This window comes from Mytilus edulis, chromosome 7 (genome assembly GCF_963676685.1).
Source record: "Mytilus edulis chromosome 7, xbMytEdul2.2, whole genome shotgun sequence".
NCBI classification, from domain to species: Eukaryota; Metazoa; Mollusca; class Bivalvia; order Mytilida; family Mytilidae; genus Mytilus; species Mytilus edulis.
Window position 1 is genome coordinate 49,343,532 of NC_092350.1, and position 15,744 is coordinate 49,359,275.

Below are 15,744 nucleotides of genomic sequence, written 5' to 3' on the forward strand. Positions count from 1 at the left end.
TTTGGTTTTTGAGTTATAAGCCAAAAACTGCATTTTACCACTATGTTCTATTTTTAGCCATGGCGGCCATCTTGGTAGGTTGACCGGGTCACCGGACACAATTTTTAAACTAGATACCCCAATGATGATTGTGGCCAAGTTTGGTTTAATATGGCGCAGTAGTTTCAGAGGAGAAGATTTTTGTAAAAGATAACTAAGATTTAAGAAAAATGGTTAAAAATTGACTATAAAGGGCAATAACTCCTAAAGGGGTCATTTGACCATTTCGGTAATGTTGACTTATTTGTAAATCTTATTTTGCTGAACATTATTGCTGTTTACAGTTTATCTCTATCTATAATATTTTTCAAGATAATAACCAAAAACAGCAAAATTTCCTTAAAATTACCAATTTAGGGGTAGCAACCCAACAACAGGTTGTTCGATTCATCTGAAATTTTCAGGGCAGATAGATCTTGACCTGATAAACAAATTTACCCCATGTCAGAATTGCTCTAAATGCTTTGGTTTTTGAGTTATAAGCCAAAAACTGCATTTTACCCCTATGTTCTATTTTTAGCCATGGCAGCCATCTTGGTTGGTTGACCGGGTCACCGGACACAATTTTTAAACTAGATACCCCAATGATGATTGTGGCCAAGTTTGGTTTAATTTGGCCTAGTAGTTTCAGAGGAGAAGATTTTTGTAAAAGTTAACGCAGGACGACGACGGACGACGACGACGACGGACGACGACAGACGCCGGACGCAAAGTGATGAGAAAAGCTCACTTGGCCCTTCGGGCCAGGTGAGCTAAAAAAGGAAGACAAAATTGTCAAATATAAAAAGGGAAGACAAAATTGTCAAATATAAAAAGGGAAGACAAAATTGTCAAATATAAAAAGGGAAGACAAAATTGTCAAATATAAAAAAGGAAGACAAAAATGTCAAATATAAAAAAGGAAGACAAAAATGTCAAATATAAAAAGGGAAGACAAAAATGTCAAACATATAAAGGAAGACAAAAATGTCAAATATAAAAGCAAACACCATGTCATAACTCTCTAACAACATGCACTTATTTCAACAAATTTACTTACGGATTACTTCAGCACTTAGGGAAAGGTATTTTTTAGGGAAAACAAACAAAAAACATTTAATTACATATCCCATAAACAAAACACTACATCATAAAGGAAGAGGATGAACAGAAGGGGAAGAATAATATATAAAAGTAATATTTACCTGAATATCTTAATGACTTAATTATTGGTCATGAAAGAAGAGGAACAAGTTTATAGTAAAATCTAGATATCTGTCAACATGGTCAACAACATCAATTTTAAAAGGTTAATCTCAATATCATACATTTGTCATATGGACAAAAACATGTTTTCAACCATTTCGATAAAATATTAAAATGTTTTCAGCTATTTCAAGATGTAACAGTAACATCAAACAGGTTATAATGAGCCTGTCGTTCACCCAGGACTTAAATCAAAATCTTCACGAATGGACTCTTCAAACATTGTGGACTAAAATAGAAATCATGACAAACACTACTGTCTGTCAAAATGAGTCAATTTTCTTATCCTCATGAAGAAAGTTACAGTACAATAGCATCATGCACTAAAATTATCGTTAGAGTCAATTTGCAAGATTTTGACTGTTTTTCATCATAAAAGTATTTCCCTTACCACGCCTGTACATACCTTAGTTCCACTGGTCTTACTTTGCTGTTGTACCTTCTTGGTATATCTTCTGACATATGTTCACTAGGGTATATATCAATACATTGAAAAGGATTCTGTAAAATATGGATATAAATGATTAAGCTTCCAGTAGTCACAAAACTTATCAACCAATAGAACAAATTGAAAACAAATGTCATATTAGTGACTTGGTACAGACATTCAAAAAGTAAAATCACAAAAATACTAAACTCAGAGGAAAATCTAATTGGAATTTAGTCCTAGTAAATTAATCACATGGCAAAATCAAATGACAAAACACATCATACCTGTCGACCTGTGACAATAAAAATACAGGTCATGACCTGCATTAAAGAATCAAAACATGTACGAACTTTTTCGAGCTAAATTTCAGAATTTATGGTACATTTTTCTTATAATTTAAATCAAAATTACCAACACATCAATGCATGTTCACTTGGTTAAGTAATTTTAAAACTTATTAATTATAATTTCATTGCACTTTTAAAAGATTTTCTAATACATTTAGTCTTATGTTCTTTACTTGTTGTGATGATTCAACCTCAAACATCAAATACTAGGATATATTTTTAGAAAGTAATTTTTAAATGTTGGAGACCCCATATTCAGCCTTACAACACTTCTTTATATTAATTTATTGAAATTAGACTATAATAAAATATGTGTCACATCAAAAACGAATAAACAAAAACTGTTATATCAAATGCATTTAAACACATGCATGGAAAGAGCAATGCAATTTGTAGCAATTAAGTTGTTCTTGTTTAAGGAGGCTCGAGGGTATAAAAATTTCTGAAAAAAATAAAACATTTTTTTTTTCATTACAAATTTTATTTATTACCTTAATTAGTTGTTACTTTATCATATGGTAAAACCAGATGCTCAGCAGGGTACAGCTTTATACGACTGCAGAGGTCGAACCCTGAAGGTTGGGGCAAGTATGGACACAACATTCAAGCTGGATACAGCTCTGAATTTGAATTGTGATTAAATAGTTGACACGGCATAGGTTTCTGACACATAATGAATGTGGTCTAATGAACTTAACAATTTTATTTTGCTTTTGAGCAATTAACTATGCTGTTGAAAGAAAAAATATTTGAAGAAATTTTCTTTTTAAATTCTGAAATCTGAAATGAGAAAAAAAAATTACCCCCACCCCAATTATTTTTTCACTTCCCCCTTTCCCTTATTCCAAAAATAATCTCAATTCAAATTTCTAATGGAGTTTGCAACACTAACTACTCATTTAAATACATCAAAAAATATTAAAATATAAAATGTCATACAGTCATGGTTAAAATTAATATTAATTAGTTTAAACATATTTATTTATAGTTGATTTGGAAACAAGTTTTGCCACTTATATTAATCCCTGTCTGTGTTAGCAGTAGTCAATAAATGTCAATAGCCAAAGTGACTAATATCTATTTTTTTGCTTGGCCACATTTTCATGTGATTAGCCACAACTTGTGTGTCACAGGTGAGTGCTGCCTTATAGCGGCATTAGCCTACTCTTTTTCGAAATCTACAAGGGTGTCTTTTACGTGCAAGAGATATGGCTCTCTCTTAACATGGGTCAGTTAATATTAATAGTAACTTCTAAAAAAATAAATGGGGAATGTGTCTAAAGGACACAGATGATTCCCCCGCTAGCATATAACATTATAAAGGGACATAACTCAAGAACTGTAAAAGTGAAGCTGCCAAAAATTGAACTTTAAACTAAGTTTAGAGGTAATGAGCATTATATACACATTTCATTAAATTTAGTTGAGACAAACTTATGTTAAGAGAACATAACCTAAAAAAAAATTCAATTTTTCAACTTGTACAGGGGCATAAGCCTAGAATGGTAATCAAAGCGCTTGTAATCACTGAAGATTGCTTTAATTTATCAGTTGGTAGTAAAGTTAATATTGCATTGTATAGTGTATATAAATCATTGATTCAACTTCTATTTTGGACAAAGAAAGATAACTCCAATTTTCAAAGAAGATTATATAAAGCATTGGTTTTAGGTGATTCCATAACCATTCTGGACAAAGAAAGATAACTCCAATTTATTGACTTAAAACTACAAAAATGCTTGTTTTTGGCCCCTTTTTGACCCTTCATTCCTCAACTGTTTGCCCCATAACCCTTAAAATATATCTCAAGCTTCTACTTGTGGTATTTAACATTTCAGACTTATACACAAGTTATTGTTCTGACACTAGATAAAAGCTATCTTTGGGCCCCTTAGGTTCCTAAACTGTAGGGACCATAACCCCCAAAGTCAATCCCAAGCTTTCTTTTGAAGTTATAAACATTGTGTTAAAGAAAGGCAACAGTAGTATACTGCTGTTCAGAACTCATAAATCCATGAACAAAAAACAAAATCAGGGTAACAAACTAAAACCGAGGGAAACGCATTAAATATAAGAGAACAACGACACAACACTAAAATGTAACACACACAGAAACGGACCAAGCATCAGACAAAATTCAACGAGAATAACAAATATAACATCAAAGCCAAATACATGAATTTGGGATAGACAAGTACCATGACACGTCTTATCGCAAGGTGAATTTACACTTAAAAATAAGAGAAAACAAACGATGCAACGTTAAAATGTAACACACACTGAAACGAACAACAATAAAACAATGGCCATATTCCTGACTTGGTACAGGACATTTTTAAAGGAAATCAAAGCGCTGTAAGCACTATAGGCAGTTAACCAAAAACCAAAGCAAACATAATTTTGAAAACTGTGGCAATATTAATGCTGCTTCAAATTTTTTTTTAAGATTTAAAAGAACAAACATTAAACATTCATATATAATTGTACATTTATGTTCATTTAATGATTTAAATTAAATCAAGGTCGACAATGCCTTTTAGAGGGGTTCCAAATCTGCTCTATCACCCTCTCAGCTATGTGTTATTTAATTTATTATACTGAATGTCCTATCAGTATTGGCTAAAATTACAGATTACTTTTATTTTAAAAGTATTTTCTATGACGTTTTCAAACAGGAGGGGGTGGACCCCAGTGACTTCCCCTATATTTCATTTCATTTGTTTTATTGCCCAATACATGAATATACATTATATATATCTGTTTCCAAGTTATCAAACAGGATTGGGTAGGGTGACCCTTAGGACTCTCCCAGTGATATTGTTTGCCTTAAATTAGTGGAGAATACAGGCTTTTTCTCCTGGAGAAAAATCCCAATTTAAAAATAAAATGGCTTAAAATTATTCCGAAAAAAGACAACTTTTTCCCAAACAGTGCAGTCTCAGTAGTAATTGTGCATGCAGAGAAACTGAAAAACACTCACTTAAACAATTTTCTTGCCTAAAATGACTATATGTGCACATTTGAGGGTTTATTTATGTTTCATCACTGACAAAATGGGGTCGTATTTTAAAGCAGGGTTTGACTCTTGAAAATGGGTCTGTAAATTGGAGTTTTAGTCAAATTCATGGTTCAAAAGGGTAGAGTTAGTTTTGAAAAAAGCCAACAATATCACTGTCTCACTATATTTCATTTGATTAGTTCTTTTGTCCCATACATGAAAATATATGGTTTAATTTAAAGGTGAGGATCTCAACTGTTTCCAAGTTCTCAAACAACAGGAGGGGTGGGGTGACCGCAGGGACTCCCCCTATATTTTATTTTATTTGTTATTTAGTTCCATACATGAGTAAATAGTTAAGGGGTGAGGATATCAACTGTTTCCAAGTTCTCAAACAGGAGGGTCCAATGACCCTAGGGACTCCCCCTTTAATTCATTTGATTTGTTATATTGTCCAATACATGAATATATATGGTTTATGTGTGGGGATCTCAACCGTTTTCAAATTATCAAACAGTAAGAGAAAGAGTGGCCCCACGAACTCCACCTATATTTTTTATATGATTTGTTTATTGTCCCATACATGAATATATATGGTTTAGGTGTTGGATCTCATTTGTTTCAAAGTTATCAAACAGGAGGGGGTAGCGTGCCACAAAGGACTCCACATACATATCATATGATGTGCTTACATTCAGATATCATATAATCTAGTTGAACTATATGTGTAAAATAAGAAAATTTCAGCTGTTTTAACTGACCCATCAAAATTGAGAAAAAAAATACCCATTGAAATTGCAGTAATATGTTAACACTTTAAAAGCATCTAACTTGCTTTACCAACATTTATTACTGATAAAGAAAATGTATATACTGTCACCAGGACCATATATATTGTTAGATAAACTGTTCCCAGCTGTCACAAAGACTCACATTGTATTGGATTTTAACAATAAAATTTGTCAAAAAGTAATTTTGAGTTTCAGTACAAAATATTCGCACTCTACACGTTCGCACCCAATTTTAATTCAAATTCCAGTTGAATAATTGGAAAATCATGATTGTTGTTTTTAATTGCTTGGTGTTATACTGAATGTATTTATAGCTTGGTATGAGTAAAAGATTGAAGATTTTAAATGAAAAACACAAAAGATAATTTTTTTTATCAGCTTGGTCCCTTTGATCTGAAATAATGAAACAATAAAATATAGCAATACACTATTATAACCAAAACATGATCAAACATTATAAAAGTTATTCAACATGCAAAAAAAAAGGTAGTCAGAATCTCACTCCATTTTGAAACAAGTCAATGAAATAAAAAAAAATTGTCCAATTAGTTATAAATAACATAACATCCAGCTAGATAATAACAATGGCACATATTTCAGCATTTATTGGGTAAAACACAAATATAGGGTGCTCGCATAAAAAATAGGCAGCTTAACTGCCAAAAATGGTGAGTTGAACCAGGTTTTGTGGCATGCCAAAACCTCGCACTTTAATGGCAATGTTAAATATAACATTGAAATGACAACATATTATAAATATTACAGGACTACAATACAAATCAATAGGAGAACGTATTAGACAAAGAAACACATGATTAATAGATAACAAAAAGCATCAGCTTTAAAATTCAATATGCCCAAAAAGCGCCTCGTCCACACAAGACTCACCAGTGACGCCCAGATATAAAAGATCGAAAGTGAAAAAAAGTACAAAGTTGTACAGCACTGAAGATAAAAATTTGAAAAAGGTTGTGTCATATACGGCTATGTTTTTATGCTTGGGATAAGAACATCCTTATAATTTACAACAATTAATGCTATTGCAAACAGTATATAAATAACACATAGCTGAGAGGGTGATAGAGCAGATTGGTACCCCGAGAAAACATTGTCAACCGCGTCGAAGCCAAGGTCGACAATGCCTTTTCGAGGGGTTCCAATCTGCTCTATCACCCTCTCAGCTATGTGTTATTTAATTTATTATACTGAATGTCCTATCAGTATTGGCTAAAATTACAGATTACTTTTATTTTAAAAGTATTTTCTATGACGTCATGTTCATAACAATGTTACAGGCATTAGAAAAACACAACAAAAGTCAAGCAAGATGTTTTATTTTATTTATTTTAACAGGCGATAATAAAATCTGAGCCAAAACGTAGAACTCAAGCATTGTATTTAATTCCTTGATGTAAATTCAATTCATTGTGCTTTGAATTATCGATTTCCGATTGGTCTAGACGAGAGGGTAACATTAAAAAAAAATGTCACCCAGTCAGCCATGTGATAGAGTAAATTGACACCCTCATCTTAGCCAATCAAAATATGGCATTTTAACGTGAAGTATAATAATAAAATTTATCAAATGAATATAAAAGATATATATATAATGAAACTGAGGTATTAACTAATTACAGAAAACAAAACCCGAATACATAATGCAAAGACCAACACAGAATAGACACACCCGACTCAGTCCAGGTCTCAACGCAATAAATCATAAAAAAGACATCAAATACGAAGTGGTGAAAAGGCACACAATTACGTCACATTTGAATTTATGAAATTTTTGAAACATCACAAAAATGACGTCACATATGAAAAACTATATCTCAAAAGTAAGATAGAATTATGATTAATTTAAGATTATAATAGAACTAAATACTGATATTACATTTAAACACAATGCATATTGCAATACTTATTAATAGCAATTAACTATAATATATATATATATATATATGTCCATTTTGTTATGAATCCAACTTCAAACGTAAATTTATAATTTTATTGATTTCTGTTTACTTATACTAAAGTAATTATCCGGAAACCATCCTTCTTGGGACAACGCTGAGGACCATAATGACGACGCAGATGTGATACCAATTTACAACCGCAAAATTTTTTGCGGTCGTATAAAAATCATTCAAAAAACAATTTGTGTTAGCCAAGATGGCTTTCAAAATGTATATATCATTGAAAAATTTCAAATTATCTCCCTTTGGTGCAAAAATGCCCATTTTTTTGGCATTAAAATTGAAATATCTTTTTTATCTCATCGGTGACCTATATTTTTTATTATTATTTTCAAATAAGCTGTACTTAAACTATACTATTGTAAAATTTGTTCTATTTCTGTAATTAATTTCTTTTTTTAATTTCGATATTACCTCTATTTCTCCTATTAGTTCAACATAAAAAGGTACCTTTACAAAAATGTATGCTTCTTTTTCAAGGCAGATTGTTAGCTTAAATGAACGTTGACCCCAACTTTTTGTTTTATTTCTTTATTAGTTATAAGATAAAGTTCATTTATAGAAAAATATAGGGAAATCCTATATTAAAAAAAAAATTTAATCTTTAAAAAAAAAATTTGATTTAGACCCGTGGAGCCCCTTAACTGCTTTCAACTTCACTTTTTCAAGTAAACATACATATAAAGTTATGTGGTATGCTTGCCAATGAAACCCCTATATCCATCAGAATGATGTGGATGTAAGCAACTACAGGTAGTCTTCAATCCCATAGTGTACAGTCAACTATGAAAGACTTTGATATGAAAAATTATGGATGAGAAAATGTTAATGCAATAATAATGTAAAGCCTGCTTTGCAATAGAATTGAGAAACACACTGAGCCAGATTTTTAATGTGCCTTGATCAAAGGAAGAAATGTCATACAAACCAAACTTACTATTCTGGCTCCATGTCCCAATTCTTTGCTCTAATTACTACTTAATGCTGCATGCTTAGCAGAGAAGAAAGAAATACCAATTTTAAAATCTTTGGTTAGTAATTGTTTTTTAATATGCTATATCATGTTTATATACAGTAAATTACGAAATTTTTGCAATATTTTTATTATTGCAAACCATGGTTATATAATCTCAATGATTTGCATTTTAAAAAGAATCATATGAATTAAACTGGATTTTTCTCATCCTAAAAATCAAAATCGCATTTTAGTCTAGAATGACAAAATCTCAATAATAAATGCAATAATTTCTGAATTTATAGTATCATGTGAATATATATATACACTCAATTATATATAATCACTGCATGACTTACCTCCCTTTCTTCCCTCAATTGTATCTTTTGTAGGCAATATTTTTTTCTGAGAGCTACATTAAATATAAAAATTAACCATATTTATGAATGTAGGTAGTAATTTATTAGGTTTGTTATCCTTTTAACTAAGCAAAGTCTTGCTTATTTTACAAAAACATATTAAATATGTTTTAAAGTTTATACTTCGGTTGCAATCACTCAAACAATATGCAATATTGAACAGACATTATGTAGAAAAGAAAAATGACATCTTAATCTTTTTTGTTGTTTGTGTTGTTTGGTGACAGTCTCACTGACACTTATATAAAATGTATTTGATGTTTACCAAAAATGTCTGTGTTTGTATGCATGTCTTTTATTTTTTTCTGACAAGCAGGCGACTGATGTAAAATGTCTGGTATGACTGTTATTTATTTACATAATATAAAAAACACACACAAGTTGTCAACTATTAAATGTTTAAGCAACAGCCTTGCTTGATAGATGCCTATCATAGGAATCTTAGAAAATTAACAGATATAATATAATAAATATGTTATTTACCATCCACAATAAGATGTTGCCTTCTCTTGATACTAATTTCATGGACAAGGTGAAGATATTTGTTTGGTGCAGCATTTAAATGGTTTTCAAATCTAACTGCCAGATCCTTAAGCTCTTCTAAGTAGCCATTGCATTCCTCGTTTGATAATAGACTAGCAGTATGCTTCAATTTATTTCTTATTCTCCTTACAGCTCTGACATCATCATATAATTTTCCCTCAAATTCTGAACCTTTTTTAAAATCTGATGCAATATTTAAATGTATAATTAAAGTACTAATTTCTATAATGTCAGCAGCATCCCCCTTAATGATTGCACTATCAAGATCTGTCGTTGTCTTCGGTGACAAATATCTAAGATTGGAGTTATTGACTCGTCTGTAGAGTTCATCTTTTGATATCCCTGATCTTTCTACAACCTTCAGAAGGAACAACTTTGAGACTTCTAATACATCTTTAATAAATAATACACTGCTTATTCCCATGACTGCTGCTGTTACAACTTCATCAATCTGTTACTATGTTTAATGTGGAAATTTCTGAAAAGATCTAAATACAATCAGTGGATTGTTTTCAGGGAAATCAGTAAAATCTTACAATTTTTCGTAAATTTTTATAATCTTTTACAAAAGTCTTCTCCTGAATTAAGTGAGACAATTTAAAATAAAAAACTTGGCAACAATCAGCATTAGGGTATCTAGTTTAAAAAAAATGTTTCTGATGACCCTACCTGCCAACCAACATGGCAGAAATGGCTAAAAATAGAACATAGGGGAAATGCAGTTTTTGATTAGTATCTCTGAAACTAAAACAAACTTGTAAAGGTTGCATTATTCCATGCATCAATTGTAAATAAAAATAGCAGGTGAGCATCACAGGCACCTTGGATTTTTCCCTTGTTCCTTACCTAGCTGACTAAATTAAATTAAGAATAGGATCGAGGTTTGCAATTTATCTTTATCACAAAAGTAGCCAAAATATAAAATAATGATAACCTCCCTCTCATGAGACAAAATTTCATGACAATTCCATCTATGAAATAATGTCTCAAAAATACACAAAATATATATCACTGATTAACATTCTTTTCAAATTGAAAACTATCTGTTTTTTTAAATATTATCTGTGTTATAATGGACTAAATTTCATAAGGAAATTTGTCCTTCTTTGAGCATTATTTTATAGATGGGAACATAAATTCTGGGCATTTTTTGGGTCAATCGAATTTTTAACCAAAAAACTAATAGGCTTTAGCTTGTTTCAAAGTTTCTTCAATTTTTTAGAAATGTTCACTTTCCTGTAAAATTTTGAGGAATTGGAAAATTGAGTAAGAGGGCAAGCAAGTCTGTTGTAGAATGGATAGCAATAAATGAAAGAATAATAAAAATACGAATGAAGACCAGTTATGGACACATGACCGTTATCCAATGCTATGCCCCAACAAATGATTATACAGATAATGAGAAAGAGATTTTTTATGATAAATTAAATCAGATCATAATGGATACACCAAAGCATGATGTACTTACCATCATTGGAGATTTTAATGCAAAAGTAGGTTCAACTAACATAGGTTCAGAAGAAGTGATGGGAAAACATGGGCTTGGAGAAATTAACAACAATGGTGAAAGATTAGTGGAGATGTGTACTATGAACAATCTGATAATTGGGGGAACAATCTTTGAGCATAAAAACATACATAAAGCCACATGGGTGTCTCCAAATGGGAAAGTGAAAAACCAGATCGATCACATACTGATTAATAAGAAATGGAGGTCATCATTATTAGATGTGAAAGTGAAAAGAGGTGCAGATGTATACAGCGATCATCACCTAGTCATTGGAAAGATCAGACTAAAATTAAGAAAAAATAAATGCAAAACACCAAGCAAGATCATAGACTTTGGAAAACTTAAACAACCTGAAATACAACAAAACTTCAATATAGAACTGAAGAACAGATTTGAGGTCTTACAACTTGAAGAAAATGAGATTGACATAAACTCTAAATGGCAACATATGAGTGAAATTTATTTAAAAACAAGTGAAGACATCTTAGGTTACAAGAATAAAGAAAGAAAGGAATGGATATCTGAAAAAACCTGGGCTCTAATTATGGAAAGAAAACTGTTAAAATCAAAAACCAACCAAGCAACAGGAGAACAACAAGAGAGAACAAAAGATCTATACAATAGTAAGGAAAAGGAAGTGAAAAAGAATGCTAAGGCAGACAAAAAGGCATACATAGATAAGATTGCAGAAGAGGCTGAAAATGCATCTAAAGTTGGAGATATGAGAAAGCTATATAACATTACAAAACAGCTTAGTGACAGAGTAAATACCAACAGTACTCACATCAAAGATAAAGATGGTCAGACAATATGCAAATTTGAGAAACAACTGGAAAGATGGAAAGAGCATTTTGAAGAGGTGTTGAATAGGCCTGAACCAGAAATCTCAGTTGACAGGACAGAGGAAGCTCCACCACCAATAGAAATAGAAATGGGACCCATAACAGATGATGAGATCAAAGCAGCCATTAAAAAACTTAAAAACAACAAAGCTCCTGGGGTAGATGGCATACCAGCAGAAGTACTAAAATCAGACATAAATCTCAACGTGAACATCCTACGTGATTTGCTGAATGAAATATGGGAAAAAGAAATACTACCTACCCAGTGGAAAGATGGTATCATCATAAAACTACCAAAGAAAGGTAACCTTACAGATTGTAACAACTGGCGTGGAATTACATTACTATCAGTGCCTGGTAAGATACTTTGTAGAATAATTTTAGAACGAATCAAAGACAAAATCGATACCATTCTACGGGAAGAACAAAGTGGATTTAGAACAAACCGTGCATGTATAGATAACATCCTCATACTGAGAAATATTATAGAACAGGCACTAGAATGGAGGTCACCCATATATATAAATTATGTGGATTTCGAAAAAGCCTTTGATAGCGTCCATAGAGAGTCACTCTGGTACATCATGAGTATGTATGGAATTCCACAAAAAATAATTAACATCATTATGGAAATGTATGATGGTTTTAGATGTGCAGTCAGACATGATGGAAAACTATCAGATTGGTTTTTAATAACATCTGGAGTAAGACAGGGATGCATAATATCTCCTTTTCTCTTTATATTGGTGGTTGACTGGGTAATGAAGAAGACAACAACTGAAAATCATGGTATACAGTGGGGACTAACAACATTTTTGGAGGACATGGACTTTGCTGATGATATCAGCCTCTTTTCTCACACACATGAACACATGCAGAAAAAGACAGATAAAGTAACATCAGAGGCAGCAAAAGTAGGACTGAAGATAAATGTAAAGAAAACTAAGGTGATGAAGATAGGTACAAAGAACAATAAAGCAATAACAGTGAATGGAAAAGAACTGGAACAAGTAAACTCATTTAATTATCTTGGTAGTAGAGTAAATGCAGAAGGAAATATTGAAGAAGAAGTTAACATCCGTATTGGCAAAGCAGCTTCTGCATTCAAAAACCTGAATAACATATGGAAAAACAACAAAATATCCAGAAAGACAAACATCAGATTGTATGTGAGCAATGTAAGATCAGTTCTGTTGTACGGTTCAGAAACATGGAAAACAACCAAAAAAGTAGAAAGTCGAATTAGAGGATTCGAAGGACGCTGTTTGAGACGAATAATTAACATCAGATGGCCAAGTGTAATTTCAAACAGTGAACTATCAGAAAGAACAGGTGTGAAGAATATAGTGAATGAAATCATGAGAAGGCGGTGGAAATATATTGGACATATACTGCGAATGGATAACAACCGGCATGTGAAAAAGGTATTGACATGGACACCGCAAGGGAAAAGAAAGCCTGGAAGACCGAAAGGCACATGGAGGAGAGATATAGCAGCAGAGATAAAAAGACATGGATACACCTGGAAACAAATAGAAAGAATCGCGAAAGATAGAACGAGTTGGAGGTCCCTTGTTGATGCCTTATGTGTTCAAGAACATGAAGAGGATTAAGTCTAAGTCTGGAAAATGGAGAAAAAGAAAATCCTGTGATACATGTTTTTTAACTGTGTCAATAAATTTTTCTCTTTATAATGACTTGTATAACAATGTATCTTATTATGTAACTCACTGTTGGCTATTCTAAACAATAAGTCGAAGATCTGTCAAAGATTGAGGTTCTGATTTAACTGATGATAAGTCTAGATGGCTCCATCCCCATTATTGATAACACTAAACCGAACAGTCTGTTAATTTCCAAACCTGAAAGAGTAAAAGGTTAAATATTATGCAGTTGTCAAAAACATATGTTATAAACCTTACATAATCTTCCTGCCTTGATTGAAAATACTAAAGTAGTATTTTGAAAGTAATCATTCTCAAAATTGATGGTCAGAATTTTTGTTTTACCTAAATTTCTGAGTTTCTGCAGAACTTGAATAAAACAAAAATTTAGTCTTGTTTACCATCATCTGTTCACCATTTGAAAGCTCATAACAAAAACCATGTATGATGGAAAATGATGTGCACCAAAAATGAGTATCATGAAGTTAATTTGTTTATTTAAGAGACCAAGATAAGATGTACTTATGCCATGCTAATCTAGTTTCAAAGAAATGCTATCTCATGTATACATTCATATTTATAAACAGCAGTATTCACTTATTGGAAAACGATAGTCTTATAGCAGATATGAGAAGATGCGGTATGAGTGCCAATGAAACAACTCTCCAACCAAGTCACATTTTATAAAGTAAACCATTATAGACCAATGTATTGTCTTCAACAAGGAGCATTGACTCACTCCAAAAACAGCAAGCTATAAAGGGCCCCAAAAATTAATAGTTTAAAACCATTCAAACAGGAAAACCAATGATCTTATATATCATAATGTACCTCACTGTTGGCTTCACTAAACAATAGTTGAAGGTCTGTATCATGATTCTGGTTTAACTGATGACAAGTGAAGATGGCTCATGATCCACAAAATAGATAAAATTAAATAGTAATGTCTGGTTAGAAATTAAGAACCTGAAAGAGTTAAAGATTCAATATATATATAATCACAAAATGGATTTCTAAATAGAATATTGATATGACTCATAGTGAAATATGTATATATATTTTTTTTAATTTATAACATTTCTTTCAAAATAATTTTTATCTTTAATCATTGAGAAGGGAGGAATATGCAGTAAACTATATCTTTTATTTTGATAAACATTTTAAATTAGAAGCTATTTGAAGACTGCTGTGTACATGCATAACTAGTATATAATACAGAACTGTGTGCAGTTACTTGCAATAATAATGAAATGTATTTATATGATTCATATTTTTGGAAAATGACTGTGAAAAGACAAATATGAGGGGGGATAGGACCTTTATCAGGACCCTGGGATCGGGTGTTTTTAAGCTCTAAATTTCAGGATTGACCTTTTCGAGATCCGGGAATTTTTATTTTTCGAATTTCAGGATGTCAGGATTTAAATTTATTTAATTATTTAAATTCCAGATTGGGGATTTCATGTTTTTGGGTCTGGGATTTCGAGATCAGGACCCTCCTAACCCCCCCCCCCCCCCCCCCCCCAAAAAAAAATATCAATTTCAGCAAGAAAAATTTATTTGTCCTTTGGATATCAATAAGTTCTTGTAATCCTCTGGAAATAGTGGTACAGAGTTATCTTAATACTTATCTTATCTTACTATAGATAATCCTTGATATACATATTTTAATCAGCAAGAGCAAAATTCAAAAAAAAAATCTTTATTAACATTTAGATCACAAATACGGTGTTTATCATCTATTGTGTTCTAGTTCTTACTACTGTGGTGCCCATGTACATGGTGTATCCCTTATTTAAAACGAAATAAACATCTTTCTGTGTCTTGAAGCATATATGATGCAAGAGATTGTAAACTACATCCTGGTTTAAATCATCGCTTTCTGCATAAAATAAAGTTTTAAAATGTTATATGGACCCCCATAAATGTTTCCCTTATGGGTTAGTACCCTAGTACTCCGCCCATAAATGACGGGAATCATGTAG

General features: G+C 31.8%; 1 protein-coding gene across 2 annotated transcripts; it reads right to left on the bottom strand.

Annotated features, from left to right (window-relative positions):
• Positions 1 to 930: 930 nt before the first annotated feature.
• LOC139481694 (uncharacterized) lies at positions 931 to 15,716 on the bottom strand. 2 transcript variants are annotated; one of them, XM_071265160.1, is made up of 6 exons: positions 15,520 to 15,716; positions 14,591 to 14,725; positions 13,827 to 13,957; positions 9,684 to 10,231; positions 9,141 to 9,193; positions 931 to 1,785 (listed from the first exon to the last, which is right to left on the bottom strand). In XM_071265160.1, exons 4-6 carry the CDS (start codon positions 10,165 to 10,167, stop codon positions 1,672 to 1,674), a joined length of 651 nt encoding a protein of 216 aa, XP_071121261.1. In that variant the 5' UTR covers positions 10,168 to 10,231; positions 13,827 to 13,957; positions 14,591 to 14,725; positions 15,520 to 15,716; the 3' UTR covers positions 931 to 1,671. The 2 variants fall into 2 exon arrangements, with proteins under 2 accessions (XP_071121261.1, XP_071121260.1); XM_071265159.1 differs by having other exon boundaries at positions 934 to 1,785; positions 9,684 to 10,221; positions 15,520 to 15,684.
• Positions 15,717 to 15,744: the final 28 nt, after the last annotated feature.